The 17,607-nt window shown below is 40.0% G+C and overlaps 1 protein-coding gene across 11 annotated transcripts in view; it reads right to left on the bottom strand.

Annotated features, from left to right (window-relative positions):
• LOC123844704 (BTB/POZ domain-containing protein KCTD7) overlaps positions 1 to 17,607 on the bottom strand; it is an 86,550-nt gene that overhangs the window by 35,918 nt on the left and 33,025 nt on the right. For 8 of the 11 annotated variants that reach the window (XR_010411969.1, XM_064593046.1, XM_064593045.1 and 5 more), the window contains 2 exons: positions 3,390 to 3,578; positions 675 to 841 (listed from right to left, as the gene is read on the bottom strand). Coding sequence is in view for 8 of the 11 variants with exons in the window: in XM_064593046.1 (XP_064449116.1) it covers positions 675 to 841; positions 3,390 to 3,578 (356 nt within the window). In the remaining 3 variants the exon portion in view is untranslated. Of the gene's footprint in view, positions 1 to 674; positions 842 to 3,389; positions 3,579 to 17,607 lie in introns of those variants that run through there. The other 3 variants (XM_045875463.3, XM_064593048.1, XM_064593047.1) reach the window with 3 other exon arrangements.

Raw genomic sequence — 17,607 nt, 5'->3', positions numbered from 1 at the left:
GACATTCTTTTTCTTACTTCCAGCTAGGCCACTTCAACTAGCTGTCTGCTGACTGGTAGAACACAGTTTAACTTTAGTGATAATCCTTTTACTGGTATATAGCATTTTAAGAAGCAGATGACAAAGATAATGTACATACAAATCCATGCACTAGAAAACACATACTATGGATTACTTTCACCCCTCCAAAAGCCCAAAGCAAGCCTTTTCCTATATGTTCCCTATGTATTTCTTCAAGATGCAAGCTGTCTCTCAAGCGCTCAGAAAACCTCTATTTTAGGTGACTTTCAGCCTAGAAACAGTCATTTCTGATTAAGGTATGGTTAATAAGGATATTATACAAAGGAAAATAAACCAGAATCCCAAAAATTAAAGGCACAAAAAACAAAACATTCAAAAAGATACACATTTGGATGGTAATACATTTTATAAGTAGAACTACATTTTTGTAGTCCTACAGGGTAATAAACAAGCTTCTCCAACACACAATGTCCTCCAACCAAAGAAGATTTTTGGTGTTATATATTGTCTGACCCTTAAACCCCACTTCAGTTTCAAATCTGAGTGGATATCCCCTGAATGCTTACAGAAATTAAAAAGCAGAGCCCACATGCACTGTGGAACTACTCTGTATCTCATTTGAGCACGGAGGAAAAAACGAATCAGAAAATTACCCTTTTTTGATCCAACCCTGGATGAAGCACTGAAGAATTTCTTTACTGTGGTAACTTTGCGGGTCTTCTCATTGGTTTTCTTTTCTTCAAACTTGGAAAATGTGAGGGACTGGGCCCCTGGGCCGCTCTGACTGCTGGCAAAGGCCTCTTCCTCCTCCCGCTGAAGTCTGCAGTTCAAGAGAGGATTAAGAATGAGCCAGACATCCTCTAAGTTTTCCCTGTATCTGAAGTTATTACTCAATGAATTGCAGGGGCATCTAGAAGGTTTAGAACTGGAGGCTAAACACACCAAATAGGTCTGAGGTGTCTGATATGAAATTATCCCTACAGGATCCTGGACTTCAAAAGGGACCTTCTCCATGGATTGTATTCATTTAGCAACTGTAACTAAATGTAACTAAGGTTACAGAAAAGCACTAAACTCTAGTCCTTTCCACTAACAAGCTCAAGGTTGAAAAGGAGAAAGAGATAAGTAATTACCATGTAACGTGACAGCTCTTACAGTAGAGAGTAAAACCCAACTGCTGTGAGAATATAGCGAAGAACAACTTAATCTGCTAGAGAAGTCCAAGGTTCTACAATGGTGACATTTAGGCTGAGCTTAAGAGATGAACAAGATTCCACTGGGCAAAAGGACACTCAAGAGATGAACAAGATTACACTGAGCGAAAGGACACTCCAGGGAGAGGGAGCTACAAATGTGAGGGCAAGTGGTTTCTTTTGCCAACTAAGTTAAGCGAAGTCATTGATGGTGTGACCAGATGGTAAGAAACTTTGACAGCCAAGTCCATTATAATCTTAGATTTCACTACATGGTGCAGAACCAAGAACGACTGTAAATCCAATAAATTACCATTATCAGATCTGTGCTTTAGAAAAATAATGCAGGTAGCTATGTGATAACTTGAGGGGCAATAATTAAGAGTATATTATACATGGGCGCCTGGGTGGCTCAGTCGTTAAGTGTCTGCCTTCGGCTTGGGTCATGATCCCAGGGTCCCAGGATCGAGCCCCGCATCGGGCTCCCTGCTCAGTGGGGAGTCTGTTTCTCCCTCTCCCACTCCCCCTGCTTGTGTTCCCTCTCTTGCTATATCTCTCTCTGTCATATAAATAAATAAAATCTTAAAAAAAAAAAAAAAGACTATATTATACAAAGATTTAAGTGAAAGAAAATAAAGACCAGGAAACTAAGAAAGGGTAAAATTCAAAAGACTTCTCTGAGCTGGAATAAGTTCTACTTATCACCCAATTAGTTTTAGAGAGTGTGGGAGAAATTAAGAATGATTCCAATGTTTTTTAGCCAACTGAATAAAACAGTGATGTCATTAATTGACACAGGAAGAAGGGTAGGTAGGAGGAAACGTTGGGATTGAGGATTAGAATAAATAAAAACAAATCTGGCCTAGGACGAGCTGAATTTGAGGTATTTATACTAAATCTCAAAGGCTGTCCATAGAACAACGGCTCTATATGGTGATCCCAGCAGCATCACCTGGGAACTTGTTAGAAATCCAAATTCTCAGACCTCACTCCCACCCTACTCAAGTCAGAGACTCTGCAGTAAGGTCCAGTGATGCCTCTTTTTATAAGCTTTCCAGGTGATTCTCATGCTTGTTCAAATTTGAGAAACAGTGCTATAGGAAATCTCAAGCAAGGTCACAAATGGAAGCAGTAAGAAACAGCAAGGAAATCACAGGCAGAAGTGTTAGTCTGAAAGTGCAATAGGGACACACCTCCCTCTGAGACAAAACAGAAGTTAACATAAAGATATTAGCACATTTTGCTGTGGAGAGGGAAGAAAGCTAAGGGAATTCATGCCTAGTGACCTCCACTTTCTTCATGAAATAGGATCAGCTACTGAGAATATCAGTGGGAAACAGGATGAAATAGTTAATGTTCTATGTCTACATTTCCTGTCTTTGACCATAGAGTTACTGAAAGCAGTGAGCATGCATTATAATTGAGTTCACCACAAATGCGAGCAAAGTGGTCACTCAACAACTATGGCTGATTAAATATAAAAAAACTAGCAAAAGCTGTCAGAGTTCAGTCTGACTTTCTTTTATGGAGAAGTTTTACTGTTCCTAGGATGTTTTGGCAAAAGATTAACATCATGCATGGTATTTTATTCATCCCTATGCTCACCAGCCATTCCATCTTTTACTTTTACCATAATCATATATCTGGATAATATAAACTACTTTTCACTAACAAACCCCATTTTTAAGAAAAGGTTAAGTTTCCAAAATGCAAGGGCCATGTATACAAATCAACAAGTTTCTACTTTTGTGTTTATCACCATGTCAGATGCCATGCTGAATCTATTACAAGAATGAGGAAAATGATGCTTGATGAGAGCCATGTGCCGGGTCCTGTGCTAGGGACATCACAGATATTACCTCAGGTGACCTTCACTATGAAGTATGTGTATATGCATTCTTCTAGTCCAAGAAGCCTATTATCTATATTAGAGAACTCAGACTAACACACTCTAAGCACAAAATAATTAAAGGAATAAAGATGAAAATGAAGTAAACACTGAAAGCTATTCATTAAATGCTGACTGAGAAGAAAAGGGTAAAAAATTTCATTTCTCTTAATACTAAGCTGACTTGCTGACAGCTCACAACAGGAGAGAAAAATGGATTTTGACAGTGACAGAACTGTATATCCAATCATATCACAGTTAAACCACCCCTATTTAAGTCCTTTTACCGCTCTGCCAGTTCCCAATCCTCCTGAATCTGCTTCTGCCTTGCTTTGTGGTACTCTTCCCTCCAGCACTTGGAGCAGAAACCCTGCCAAGCAGGGTTGCCATAGTAACCACATCCTTTCTTGCAAAGGAGCTCTGACTGATCCACATGAATTCCTCGGCGTTCAGACTTAAGGCTCATCTTCTTCCTGCTAATCAAGTAAATAAGAAAGTGATATTGCAAATGAATTCACTATCATTCTTCTATTACCACAGCAATTAAGAAAAAAATGTGAGTCCAGGGGCGCCTGGGTGGCTCAGTCATTAAGCATCTGCCTTCGGCTCAGGTCATGATCCCAGGGTCCTGGGATGGAGCCCTGCATCATTGAGCTCCCTGCTCCGCGGGAAGCCTGCTTCTCCCTTTCCCACTCGCCCTGCTTGTGTTCCCTCTCTCGCTGTCTCTTTCTCTGTCAAATAAATAAATAAAAATCTAAAACAAAATGTGAGTCCATAATCTTCAAGCTATAATGGAGGGAAGGAGGGCAGAGAGGGAGGGAAGAAGAGTTTAAATATAACAAGTTCCTGGGGTACCTGGCTGGCTCGGTTGGTGGAGCATGTGATCTTGATCTCGAGGTTGTGGGTTTGAGCCCCACACTGGGTGTAGGGATTACTTAAAATCTGGAAGGAAAGAAGGAAGGGAGGGAGGAAGGAAGGCAGGCCCATCCGTCCTGACAGTCATACTAAAGAAAACACTTCTTATTTCCTTCTCAATAATATAAAGAATACTTTCAGAGAGGACTAATATTGGATTAAAGACCTAAATGTAACATATGAAACTATAAAACTCCTAGAAAAAAACTTCATGACATTGGATTTGGCAACAATTTCTTGGATATGAAACCAAAAGTAGCATAAGCAACAAAAGGAAAAATAGACAAATGTGACTGTATCAAACACGAGCATGGCGGAGGGTGGTAGGGCAGAGGGAGAGGGAGAAGCAGACTCCCTGCCAAACAGGGAGACCAACGTGGGGTTCAATCCCAGGACCCTGGGATCATGACCTGAGCTGAAGGCAGACGCTTAACGGACTGAGCCACCCAGGCACCCCTGTAACAAATGTTTATAACAACATTATCCACAATAGCCAAAAGATGGAAATAACCCAAATGTCCATCAACTGATAAATGTATAAACAAACTGCAGTATATCCATACAATGGGGTATTACTTGGTCATAAAAAGGAATTAAGTACCGATATACGCCATAACAAGATCAACCTTGAAAACATTATGCTAAGTGAAAGAAGCCAGTGATAAAAGACCACATATTATATGATCCCCTTCATGTGAACGTCCAGAACAGGTAAATCTACAGACAGAAAGCAGATTAGCAGTTGCTTAGGACTAAGGGGGAGAGGATAGGAATAAAGGAGATAGCTAAAGAGTATGAGGTTTCTTTTTGAGATGATGAAAATATTCTGAAGTTGGCTGTCATGATGGTTGCCACTGAATTGCCTGACCTTTAAATAGCTGAGTTCTATATGTGAATGATATACCTCAATAAAGTTGTTTTTAAAATACAGGTATAGGGGGGTGCCTGGGTGGCTCAGTTGGTTAAGCGACTGCCTTCGGCTCAGGTCATGATCCTGGAGTCCCGGGATCGAGTCCCGCATCGGGCTCCCTGCTCGGCAGGGAGTCTGCTTCTCCCTTGGACCCTCCCCCCTCTCATGTGCTCTCTCATTCTCTCTGTCTCAAATAAATAAATAAAATCTTTAAAAAAAAAAAATACAGGTATAGGGGCACCTGGGTGGCTCAAATGGTTAAGTGTCTGTGTTTGGCTCAGGTCACGATCTCCAGATCCTGGGATAGAGCCCCATGTCGAGCTCCCAGCTCAGGGGGGCATCTGCTTCTCCCTCTTCTTCTGCCCCTCCCTCTGCTTGTGCTCCGTCTGTCTCTCTCTCAAAAATGAATAAATAAAATCTTTTTTTAAGGGGCGCCTGGGTGGCTCAGTCGTTAAGCGTCTGCCTCCGGCTCAGGTCATGATCCCAGGGTCCTGGGATCAAGTCCCACATCGGGCTCCCTGCTTGGCAGGAAGCCTGATTCTCCCTCTCCCCTGCTTATGTTCCTGCTCTCGCTATATCTCTCTCTGTCAAATAAATAAATAAAATCTTTAAAAAAAAAAAATCTTTTTAAAATAATAAATGAATGAATGAATGAATAAATAAAATATAGGCATATCTTGGAGATCTTGAAGGCTGGGTCCCAGAAAACCACAATAAAGCAAATGTCACAATAAAGTGAGTCAAATAGGGGCGCCTGGGTGGCTCAGTTGTTAAGCGTCTGCCTTCGGCTCAGGTCATGATCCCAGGGTCCTGGGATCGAGCCCTGCATCGGGCTCCCTGCTTCACGGGAAGCCTGCTTCTCCCTCTCACACTCCCCTTGCTTGTGTTCCCTCTCTCGCTGCCTCTCTCTCTGTCAAATAAATAAATAAAATCTTAAAAAAAAAAAAAAGTGAGTCAAATAAATGTTTTGGTTTCCCAGTGCACATAAACATTAGGTTTACACTATACTATAGTCTAAAAGTGTTTAATAGTATTATATCTAAAAAAAAAAATGTACACACTTTAAAGATCTTTATTGCTAAAAAAAATACTTTACTGCTAAAAACTGCTAACCATCTGAGCTTTCAGCGAGTTGTAATCACTGATCACAGATACCATAACAAATAATAATGAAAACATTTGAAATATTACAAGAATTACCAGATCTTTTTTTTTTTTTTTAAAGATATTATTTATTTATTTGACAGAGAGAGAGCACAAGTAGGCAGAGTGACGGGCAGATGGAGAGGGAGAAACAGGCTCTCCGCTGAGCAGGGAGCCGGATGTGGGGCTCGATCCCAAGACCCCAGGATCATGACCTGAGCCGAAAGCAGCCGCTTAATGGCCTGAGCCACCCAGGCGCCCCAAGAATTACCAGATCTTGTGACACAGAAACACGAAGTGAGCAAATGCTGTTGGAAAAATGGTGCCAACAGATTTGTTCAATGCAGAGTTGCCTTACAAACCTTCAATTTACAAAAATGCAGTATTTGTGAAACTCAATAAAACAAAGTACAATAAAACAAGGTATGCCTGTAAAAATCAGAAAAAGAGGGCAGAATGGGAAGTCAGATTCAAAGAACTATCAGTTTTGAAGGTGGACAGACTATAATCCAAGGAATATGGGTGGCTTCTAGAAGCAGACAATGACCCCTGGCTCACAGCCAGCAAAGAAATGGAGACCTCAGTGCTATAACCACATGGAACTTAATTCTGCCAGCATGAGTATGTCTGGAAGCAGGTTTTTCCCACAGCCTCTAGATAAGAGCCCAGGCTGGCTGACTTCTTAATTCTGACCTCCTGAGATCCTTAACAGAGTACCCAACTTGAGCTAGCCAAGAGTTCTGACTTATAGAACTTTGGGACAATAAATGTTCTTTCAAGCTGCTAAATTTGTGGCAATATGTTATAGCAACCACAGAAAACGAACACAGGCCTCCTTCCCATTTGTCTTTTTTGGGGCCTTTGCACTTACGTTCCAATGCCTAGAATGCTGTGCGCCCTGCTGTTTGCATAGTGACTACTCTCTCATCATGAAGGCCTCAGCTTTCATGTCACACTTCCAGAAAGGCCTTCCCTGGCCATTCTATCCAAAGTAGTACCTCCCCAACCTCCCCAACCCTCACCTCTACACTGGCTCAGCATTATTTATCTCTATCTAACTCTAACAAGGGAGGGTAGGGAAAGAGTTAACCAAGTAGGATCAATTGCTAAAAAATCATACACATTCTCAGAAGGGCCTGCTTAGTATGTGACTAGCTCTTGGTCAGCTTCTGGGAATGGAGGTCTTGGAAGTGTCCTTGTGTTTTGTACTCTTGGAGCTTCAAGCCATACTATACAAACTTGTTTAGATGGTTCGTGCAAATAGTGTGATGTATGGTGAACACCTGCTTTCTTTCTGGGGGTCTGGAGTTGGATTAACTGTGGTCAGTCATGAAGAACTATGTAGTTGTGCCTGTCTGACCAACCTTCAACAAAAACCCTGGAATTCAGGCTTAAGTGAGTTTCCCGAACAGAAAACACCTCCCATATGTTGCTACAATTTGTTGGTGGGGGATTAAACACACCCTGTGTAACTCCACTGGGATTAGATTCTTGGAAGCTTATGCCTGGTATCCTCTAAACTCTGTTCAATGCACCATTTTCCTTTATTGATCCTGCTTTGTATCCTTTCACTAGGTATAAAACATAGCCAGGAATACAGGAGTCCTATGAGTCCTTCTATCAAATTACCAAACCTGGGGGCAGTCTTGGGGAATACCAACATAGAGTATGATTATAAAGGGGTGGCATGAGGGAGATACAGAATAATTCTGTATCTTGACTATGGTGGTGGTAAACAAAAGAGTTTGTGGAATTTGCAGAGCTTCCCACTATTTTCCTTATGAGAATCCTGCTTCCTATTCTTGGGTTCAACGTCATGTCCTCATAGATCACTCCTCAAGGCTGCGATTTATAGGAAACATTCAATCAACTCTACTAAAATGATAAAATGTCCTTTGACCTCAGTTAAGAAATAAAACTTACAGGTAAGTTTTTTTCCCCCTTAAATTTGCTTTTCTCCACTTACAGAAATATAAGATGCTTACTCTAAAAAACCTTATATAGAAAAGAAGAAAATAAAGTACAAAGAAAATAAAAACATCACCCAAGTCACTATATTCTTGTAGTGCTTTCTCTACTTATCACTCATTTATTTAGCAAATATTTATACACTGATATACATTATATGACAGGTACTTTATAAAGTAAAAGTAAAGTTTCAGTCCTCATGGTGCTTGCTGTGTAGTATGGGAGATATAACTATGTATCTAGAAGGCCTGAAAGAAGAAATGAAAACACTATGAAAAATGAAGAAACAATTTTAAAATTACATAAAAGAATTTATGTTTATGTGGAACAAGCTAAATAGGTATACATGAAATCTATGGAACTCTGAAAATAGCCTAACAATAACAAGATAGAAAATATAAAAAGAAATCTCATTCACAATAGTATCAAAATGTAAAACCACCTAGGAAATATTGTAACAGGAAAATCATATGGTTTACAATAAAAATTGAGATACAAAGAAGGCTGAAATAGTTGGTAAGACATGCCAATTTTTACTGAGAAAATTAAATACATAAATGGCAAATGTTTCAAAAATTTCACGTTTAGTACAAATGACAATAAAATTACAAAAAACTTTTTTGAACTTGACAAGTTTTCCTTATTTTCTCAGCAATAATAAATAGGCAAGATTTTTTTTAGTTTTCTAAATTATTGAATTTTAATTTTTTAAATAAAATTTTAAAAAGATTTTATTTACTTATTTGTCAGAGAGCGAGCACAAGCAGAGGGAGACTCCGCAGAGCAAGAAGCCCGAAGTGGGACTCAATCCCAGGACCCCGGGGATCACAACATGAGCCGAAGACACAGGCCCAACTGACTGAGCCACCCAGGTGTCCCTGAATTTTAATTTTTTTTAAACAAACTTGTTAAAATAGGGTGAACTTAGCAACAGAACTGGTAAATGGATACATAACAGGTTGACTCCAAAATGAATGCTAATATAATACATAAAACAACTGGGGTGCCTGGGTGGCTCAGTCGGTTAAGCGTCTGCCTTCAGCTCAGGTCATGATCCCAGGGTCCTAGGATTGAGCCCCGCATCGGGCTCCCTGCTCAATGGGGAACCCGCTTCTCCCTCTCCCGCTCCCCCTCCTCGCTTGCTCTCTCTCTGTGTCAAATAAATAAATAATACAAAAATCTTAAAAAAAAAAAAACTTAGTAGTAGTGGAAGGAGGAGAAGGGGAGAGCAATGCTAGAGTAACTGGTCAGCAACCTGGTACCCTCCCAAATTAATTACAGGTATCTTAAAAGAGTTAAGAAAATTTTTTTAAGGTTTTATTTATTTGACAGAGAGAGAAACAGCAAAAGAGGGAACACAAGCGGGGGAGTGAGAGAGGGAGAAGCAGGCTCCCCACTGAGCAAGGAGCCCCATGCTGGGGCTCAATCCCAGGACGCAGGGATCATGACCTGAGCCGAAGGTGGACGCTTAACAACTAAGCCACCCAGGTGCCCCAAGAGTTAAAATTTTTAAAAGACAAATGGGAAAATACAAAGAACTAAAATTATTTATGAAACTTTTAAAGTACTGAGGGCTATTTAAGCTTAAAAACTGAAGGAAAATTTAAAAAGAAACAGATTTAAATATAAACTGAAACTTCTATCTAGTTTTTAAAAGGCCTACTTAGAAAAAGAAAGGCAAATACTTTAACAGGACAATGAAGTAGTTTATCATATTCAGAAATTATACTAATAAAAAGAAATTGTAGATCTCTGATATGCAGGATAAGGGTATGAGTAGACCAATCATAAAATGGGAATAGCTTCCTAGAAACAGAAACGGAATGTCAAGGGTTTGCGCATTTTAAATTTTTTTTTTTTTTTAAAGATTTTATTTATTTATTTGAGACAGAGAGAATGAGAGAGAGCAAGCACATGAGAGGGGGGAGGGTCAGAGGGAGAAGCAGGCTCCCCGCAGAGCAGGGAGCCCGATGCGGGACTCGATCCCAGGACCCTGGGATCATGACCTGAGCCGAAGGCAGTCGCTTAACCAACTGAGCCACCCAGGCACCCCAAGATTTTTTTTTTCTTTAAAGATTTTATTTATTTATTTGAGAACGAGAATGAGATAGAGAGAGAGCATGAGAGGGGGAGGGTCAGAGGGAGAAGCAGGCTTCCCGCAGAGCAGCGAGCCCGATGCGGGACTCGATCCCGGGACTCCAGGATCATGACCTGAGCCGAAGGCAGTCGCCCAACCAACTGAGCCACCCAGGCGCCCCCGCATTTTAAATTTTGATATATACTACCAACTGGCTTCACAAAATGGTTGTATCCATCTACATTCCCACCTACGGTGTTGACAGACCCTACTTGCCCACAAACTCATAAACAGGCATCATTAGCCTTTATTTTGCCAGTCTGAAAGGCCAAAAAAAAATCATTTATTGTTTTAATGTGCATGTCCTTAAGATTAAACATCTTTAATACATATTTACTGGCCATGAGTCTATCTTCTTTGAAGAATTTAACTACTCGGGTTCTTTGCTTGTTTTTCTACGTCATCTTTTCTTAGTTGAGGCACAGCTGACACACAATCTTCTTTCTTTTTACAGGTCCTCTTTTTCTGTTATCTTTTAGTCCCTGACTTTATATTATGAAGTCACCATTGCTTTAATCAAAGACAGTATTTAAAATCTATATCCAAATTTCACTGACTTTTATATTATTAAATACACTGCTTCCAAAATGAATGTAAATATCACACTGAGGGGGGGCCTGGGTGGCTCCGTCCGCAGAGCATCAGACTCTTCCTTTCGGCTAGGGTCACGATCTCGGGGTCGGGAGATGGAGCCCTGCCTCAGGCTCAGCGGGGCGTCGGCTTGAGATTCTCCCTCCATCTCCCTCTGCCCCTCCCCCGCCTGGACTCACGCGCGCTCTCTCTCTCTCAAATGAATAAATAAATCTTTAAAAAAAATGTATCACACTGAGAACCAGTGGCAGAGTTCCAATGTTAAATATAACAAAACAAAGTATCCAAACACTAGCCTGCCCAAATAATTCCACTCGGTAATCAAACCCATGGAATATAATGTCGAGTTTGTGCCGCTGGAATGAGCAGAGCCAGCAGAGCAGCATTCTTACAGAGTGAGTTCTTGACAACAATCTTCCACTGTATTAAGCTACACCCTCTCCAGATAAGTAAAATTATGACTCCGATCTGAGCATGCCATTTCCCAGGCTAACAACTCAAACTTGTACACAAAAAATAAACTGGCTGCTCTGTTCTACTTCCTACCACGCTCTATCCTCTCTTCCAGGGAAGCAGCCAATTCCCCAACTGGTCAGTTTCTTCGGTAAGTAAATGACCAAATATTCTCTCTTAACTCCACTTACACTAGCAACAAACTGCAGTACATAATGTGGTTTCAACCATTAACAGCGTTGCTTTTTCTCAAAGTTACACCTTAGTTTTAGCTTTGCGGCAGCCATTTCACCCTTAGCCTCACCCAGCTGTGGTTGGGCAAAGTGATAGACACACACATCTATGAGATATGAGAAATACAAAAAGCAACTGCCTGGTTTGAAAATGTATTTATTCAGATTTGTTAGATGGCTCAATGAAATACGTATCTGTATTATGTTTTAAGCCTCTGAGAAGTATATTGTTGTGTAATAAAAATGTAATCCCATTAAACTGCAGAAACTTTCAAAGTTGCTAAAACCGGGGCGCCTGGGTGGCTCAGTTGGTTAAGCGACTGCCTTCGGCTCGGGTCATGATCCTGGAGTCCCGGGATCGAGTCCCGCGTCGGGCTCCCTGCTCGGCGGGGAGTCTGCTTCGTCCTCTGACCCTATTCCCTCTCATGTGTTCTCTCTCTCATTCTCTCTCTCTCTCTCAAATAAATAAATAAAATCTTAAAAAAAAAAAAAAGTTGCTAAAACCATACCATCTAGGGGCACCTGGGTGGCTCAGTTGGTTAAACAGCTGCCTTCGGCTCAGGTCATGTTCCCAGAGTCCTGAGATCAAGCCCCAAGTCGGACTCCCTGCTCAGCGCGGAGTTTCCCTCTCCTCCTCCTCCCTCTGCCCCTCTTCTCCACTTATGCTCTCTCTCTCAAATAAATAAAACCTTAAAATAGAATAAAATAAAAACCATACCATCTGTTGTGGGTTGAACTGCGGCCCCCCAAAAGACAGGCTGAACTCAATACTGTGAATGAAACCTGATTTGGAAATAAGCTCTAGGCAGATGTAATTATAGAAAGAGGTCATACTGGATTAGGGTGGGCCCTAAATCCAGTAACTGGCGTCCTTATAAAAAGGCCCTGAGAGACACAGAGATAAAATGACACAGAGGTCATCTGGCCAGAGGTGGAAATCAGAGTGATGTCGCTGCAAGCCAAGGAACTACAAGGACGGCCAGCAATCATCTTCCCTACAGCCTTCAGAGAGAACATGGCCCTGCTGACACCTTGATTTCAGATTTCTAGCCTCCAGAACTATGAAAGGATAACTTTGTGTCTCTTTAAGCCACCCAGGTTGTGCTAGTTTGTTTAGAGGAGTCCTAGGAAACTATAAAACCGGTAAGAATTGTAAACTGTAACTGTAAACAAATAATCGAAAGAAATGAGTTTTCCACAAGTTAACATAGAACTGTGGGTTCACAGTATCACTTGCTCTTCATACACTGGGTAATCACACATCCTAGTTCATGAGAACAGTTTGGTTTATGTCTGCTATCCTAGCATAAAGACACCCCTTTGGTTCTCAAAAATGACCCGCTCTGCATAATAAATTACATGGTCACTTTATTTATGAACAAGCCTTGAAAACTCTCCTGTTAGTCTACCTTCAAATTTCACCCCATTCAAATAACATCTGACTCCCCTTTCCCATTGATAGAATTAAGAATAATTCTATCTCTCTGGTTCTTATAGCATTTTATAAATACAGCTACTGTAATACACTCTTATTATAAAAGCTTGCTTACATGTCCATAGGCACATGGCAGTGTTAGGAACAGAGTGAGTAATCAATATACATTTCCTAAATTTATTAAATTATTTATTCAGAAGACTAACAAAGTACCTACACAGTCCATTTTCTTTCATTTTTTTCCCCATATACACTCTCCAGGGCCCAATGAAGGTAGAAGTAGAATTTATTTTTTTTTATTTTTTATTTTTTTAAAGATTTTATTTATTTATTTGAGAGAGAGAGAGAGAGAAACAGCATGAGAGGGGATAGTGTCAGAGGGAGAAGCAGGCTCCCCGCCGAGCCAGGAGCCCAATGTGGGACTTGATCCTAGGACTCCGGGATCATGACCTGAGCCGAAGGCAGTCGCTTAACCAACTGAGCCACCCAGGCGCCCAGAAGTAGAATTTAAATAGCAAAACAACTAACTTACGAAGCAGTTGTTCTCAAATTTTAGCATGCATTAGTATCACATGGAGGACTTATTAAAGCACAGAGCATTGGGTCCCAACCCAGAGTTTCTGATTCAGGAGGTCAGAGGCAGGGCCTGCAAATCTACATTCCTAACAAGTTCCCAGATGATGTGGCTAAGGACTACTCTTTGAGAACTACAGCTATAAAGTAAGCACAGGGGCGCCTGGGTGGCTCAGATGGTTAAGCATCTGCCTTCGGCTCAGGTCATGATCCCAGCCCACCACTCATGTGCACTCTCTCTCTAAAAATTAAAAAAAAAAAAAAAAATTATAAAGAATTCATTATGGGCCCACTTGCATTAGAAGAAATAGGAAAGGGAACTCTTCAGATGGAAAGAAAAATCAGTCTATTCCAAAAAGAAACAAAGAAATACAGGAAGGGTCGAAAAGCAATGGCAACAGTAAATATGTAAGTAAATACACATAAATACTGATTACAAAAAAACAATAATTTCTTACAGGTGTTAAAATAATAGGTAGAATAAATGAGTATAACAGTAATGCAACAAGGCAGGAAAAAGACAAAATGAGTTAGTAACTAAAGTTCCAGCATTACTGGAGAAGTGATGAAAGTTATAATTTGTATTAGACTGCAGCAAGTCAAGGGTGTATGTATTAATTGACAGTAATAATCACAAAAAGGATATAGTAAAAGAATGTGTAACTAGGCAATCACTACAGGGAAAATATTAAATACTAACTGAATAATAATCCAAGAGAAGGCAAGAAAAATGGAAAAAGGAACAAAACTGGTGAGTCAAAAAGAAAACTTATCAAAAGATGGTAGATCTAACAGCAAATATAGTGACAATCGCATTACATGAAAATGGACTAAATATTCTAATTTAAAAACTAAAATTTATACTAAAGAAAAAAACTAAATTCAACATCATGATGCTAGGACTAAAAAAAATGAAAATATAGGGATGGAAAAAGATACAGCGTGCAACATTTATCTAAAGAAAGCTAGTAACACTCTAGTGGTACCATACAAGGTAGACTTTAAGGTAAGAAGTATTACCAATGATTAAAGGATAACAGTGTTAATCCACCAAGAAAATTCTTTTTTTTTTTTTTAAAGATTTTATTTATTTGATAGAGAGAGACACAGCGAGAGAGGGAACACAAGCAGGGGGAGTGGGAGAGGGAGAAGCAGGCTTCCTGCAGAGCAGGGAGCCTGATGCGGGGCTCGATCCCAGGACTCTGGGATCATGACCTGAGCCAAAGGCAGACGCTTAACGACTAAGCCACCCAGGTGCCCCCCATCAAGAAAATTCTAATGTGAGCCACGTAGGTAGAAATTAGTAATCACTGGGAGCTAAGAAGACTTTTAGGAATGGCCTTTGAAGGCCAATGCAAAGCACTGGCTGCAACCAATTCTATTTAGAAAATCTATGGCAGCTCAAAGGGTAGAACTCTACAACAGCATAGAGCATAAATACCAGACTTCTTTGCAATACAATAAAACTCACACATATACCTTATGGGAATTCTGAGATGCTTATATAAAATAGTAAATAATTTTTTAATCACAAAAAAAGATAAGACCATTTTAGAAAACAGAAACAAACTTAATAAACATCAGAAGATATTCTGGGGTAATACAGTGTTTACTAGACTGGGTAGTTTGATAAAGTCACTAAAATTCATAACTATAAAAACTAGATTTCCTGAAATTAAACCCTCAGAAAAAGAAAAAACAAAACTTTAAAAAAGTAGGTAGGTTCTCCTTTTCCAAATATAGCTGGAGCTTTGACTGAAGAATGAAACTGACATCTTTGCATTACACTTACCTAAAGGCAGACTCACCATCATAACCATTAGTGGTTGTGTTTGGGGCTGGAATTGGTTAGGCCTAGAACTGACCTCCTGATCGGTTTTTCTGTTAGAATCTAAGAACTTTAAACTTCAGAAGAATCTCAGCTTACTTCTCAAGCACTATTTTAAATAAAATAGTAAGTTGAGACTTTTATTTTCTAATTTACTTATTCAATTACTAGACCAAAGTACTAAAAAAGCAAAAGTTCTTTTTTTTTCTTTTTTTTTTTTTTAAAAGATTTTATTTATTTATTTGACAGAGAGAGACACAGCGAGAGAGGGAACACAAGCAGGGGGAGTGGGAGAGGGAGAAGCAGGCTCCCCGCAGAGCAGGGAGCCCGATGCGGGACTCGATCCCAGGACCCTGGGACCATGACCCAAGCCGAAGGCAGTTGCTTAACCAACTGAGCCACCCAGGCGCCCCCAAAAGCAAAAGTTCTTATTTTTTCTTTCTTTTTTCTTTTTTTTTTTGGTGGTCCATACAGGGATTGGAAAGTTCTTCTTGAAAGAAGTAGCCTATAACCTCTTGTTCGCAGATATGTCCAAGAACAAAAGAGAAAGCAGTGTTTACATACAGTTGATATTCAAAGAACTTAAATACTGAGCGGTTAGCATATGGGTGAAAACACTTTGCGGTCTGATTATTCCTCATAAATGATACTTAAGATGTGTCCACCCATCACTATACAACATTTGAAACCCCAAATAAAATCTACACACTTACCACACTTGGAATGGCTAATTAATTTATACAAATAAAGATATAATCCAACTTGCTAAGTAGAAGCCAAGCATATTACTTCCTGAGACACTAATTACAATGGATTTTAGCCATTTTATTTCATCAGCCTACAGTTCTGTTTTTTTGTTTTCACATTTTTTATTTGCATTCTTCTTGTAATATCCTATTCAAAACTGTGGTCACTAGCCTAAGTCATTTTGCAGGAACATGCTTAAAAAAACAATGTCAAAAGCTCTATGGAAATGCAATTAAGGAACCACTAAGTTACATAACTACATTTAGGCAACAACAGTTCCACCTATTGTTTACTGATTAAAGATGAATAAGGATGTTCTCTATTCTGCAGTTTCATAGACTAGGTCACAATTTACAATATACTATAGGAACTATATTATAATACTTCAAAAAAAATTGGAATTACCTGAAATAGCTGCATATGAAAATGCACAATAAATAATGGTTTACTTATCTGTACAACTTTAGTGCAATACAATTCCTAACGAAACAGAATGAGATTTAAGAACACATACACCTTGCAATGGCATTACAACAAAAGTATAACCTAAATTCATCCCAAATCACAGCAGTGTTGGGGCACCTGGGTGGCTCAGTCAGTTAAGTGTCTGCCTTCGGCTCAGGTCATGATCCCAGGGTCCTGCTCAGTGGGGAATCTGCTTCTCCCTCTCCCTTGGCTGCTCCCCCTGCTTACGCACTTTCTCTCTCTCTGTCAAATAAATAAATAAAATCTTAAAAAAAACAAAACAAAAAAAACAGCAGTGAGACCACCAGCTAAAGTTTACTCTAAAATATGAATATCAACCTCTTTTTCTAGAATGGTGCACTATCTTTATAAGTATTATTGTGGCTTTCCTGATCTCAAGACAAATTCATAGCAAATAGAAAGAAAAAATATATGCATTTTAAATGCAAACACATGAAATAATATCCCCACTTTGCCGATCCTGATGAATGCTTAGAAGACTTTCCCCCCACCCCAGCTTTACAGACTATGGCCAAATGCCTTAAAGTTGTAGCTCCCTGACGATTATCTGGATAGGAAGATCCCAAACTGTTCAAGGCCCTTTCCCTTTTGTAATGGTGGGTTCCAACACTTGCCAGTGTGCCTACCTCTGTTAAGTGTATATGTCTGGTCTCACCTTGTGAGCTCACAGTCTAGTCTGCCGCAGGTATTATAAAGTCATGGTTAGGTGCAGACCACTGATTTGGTCAGACTACCAGAGTTCAAATCTCCATCACCTCTTGTATGACCTGAAACAACTTTTTTTTTTTTTTTAAGATTTTATTTATTTATTTGACAGAGAGAGACAGCGAGAGAGGGAACACAAGCAGGGGGAGTGGGAGAGGGAGAAGCAGGCTTCCCGCAGAGCAGGGAGCCCAATGCGGGGCTCGATCCCAGGACTCTGGGATCATGACCTGAGCCGAAGGCAGATGCTTAATGACTGAGCCACCCAGGCGCCCCCCGAAACAACTTTTGTTGAACCACGTTTCTTTATATCTTTAAGAAGGGTGAAGGGAAAGGACAACATTGAGATCACACATGTGAAGGACTTATTACTCACACAGTGCC

This window comes from Mirounga angustirostris, unplaced genomic scaffold (genome assembly GCF_029215605.1).
Source record: "Mirounga angustirostris isolate CCGP_5_RB_7025 unplaced genomic scaffold, mMirAng1.0.hap1 SCAF_5, whole genome shotgun sequence".
NCBI classification, from domain to species: domain Eukaryota; kingdom Metazoa; phylum Chordata; class Mammalia; order Carnivora; family Phocidae; genus Mirounga; species Mirounga angustirostris.
Note: the sequence above shows the minus strand (reverse complement) of the source record. Positions and strands in the feature narration are given on the sequence as shown.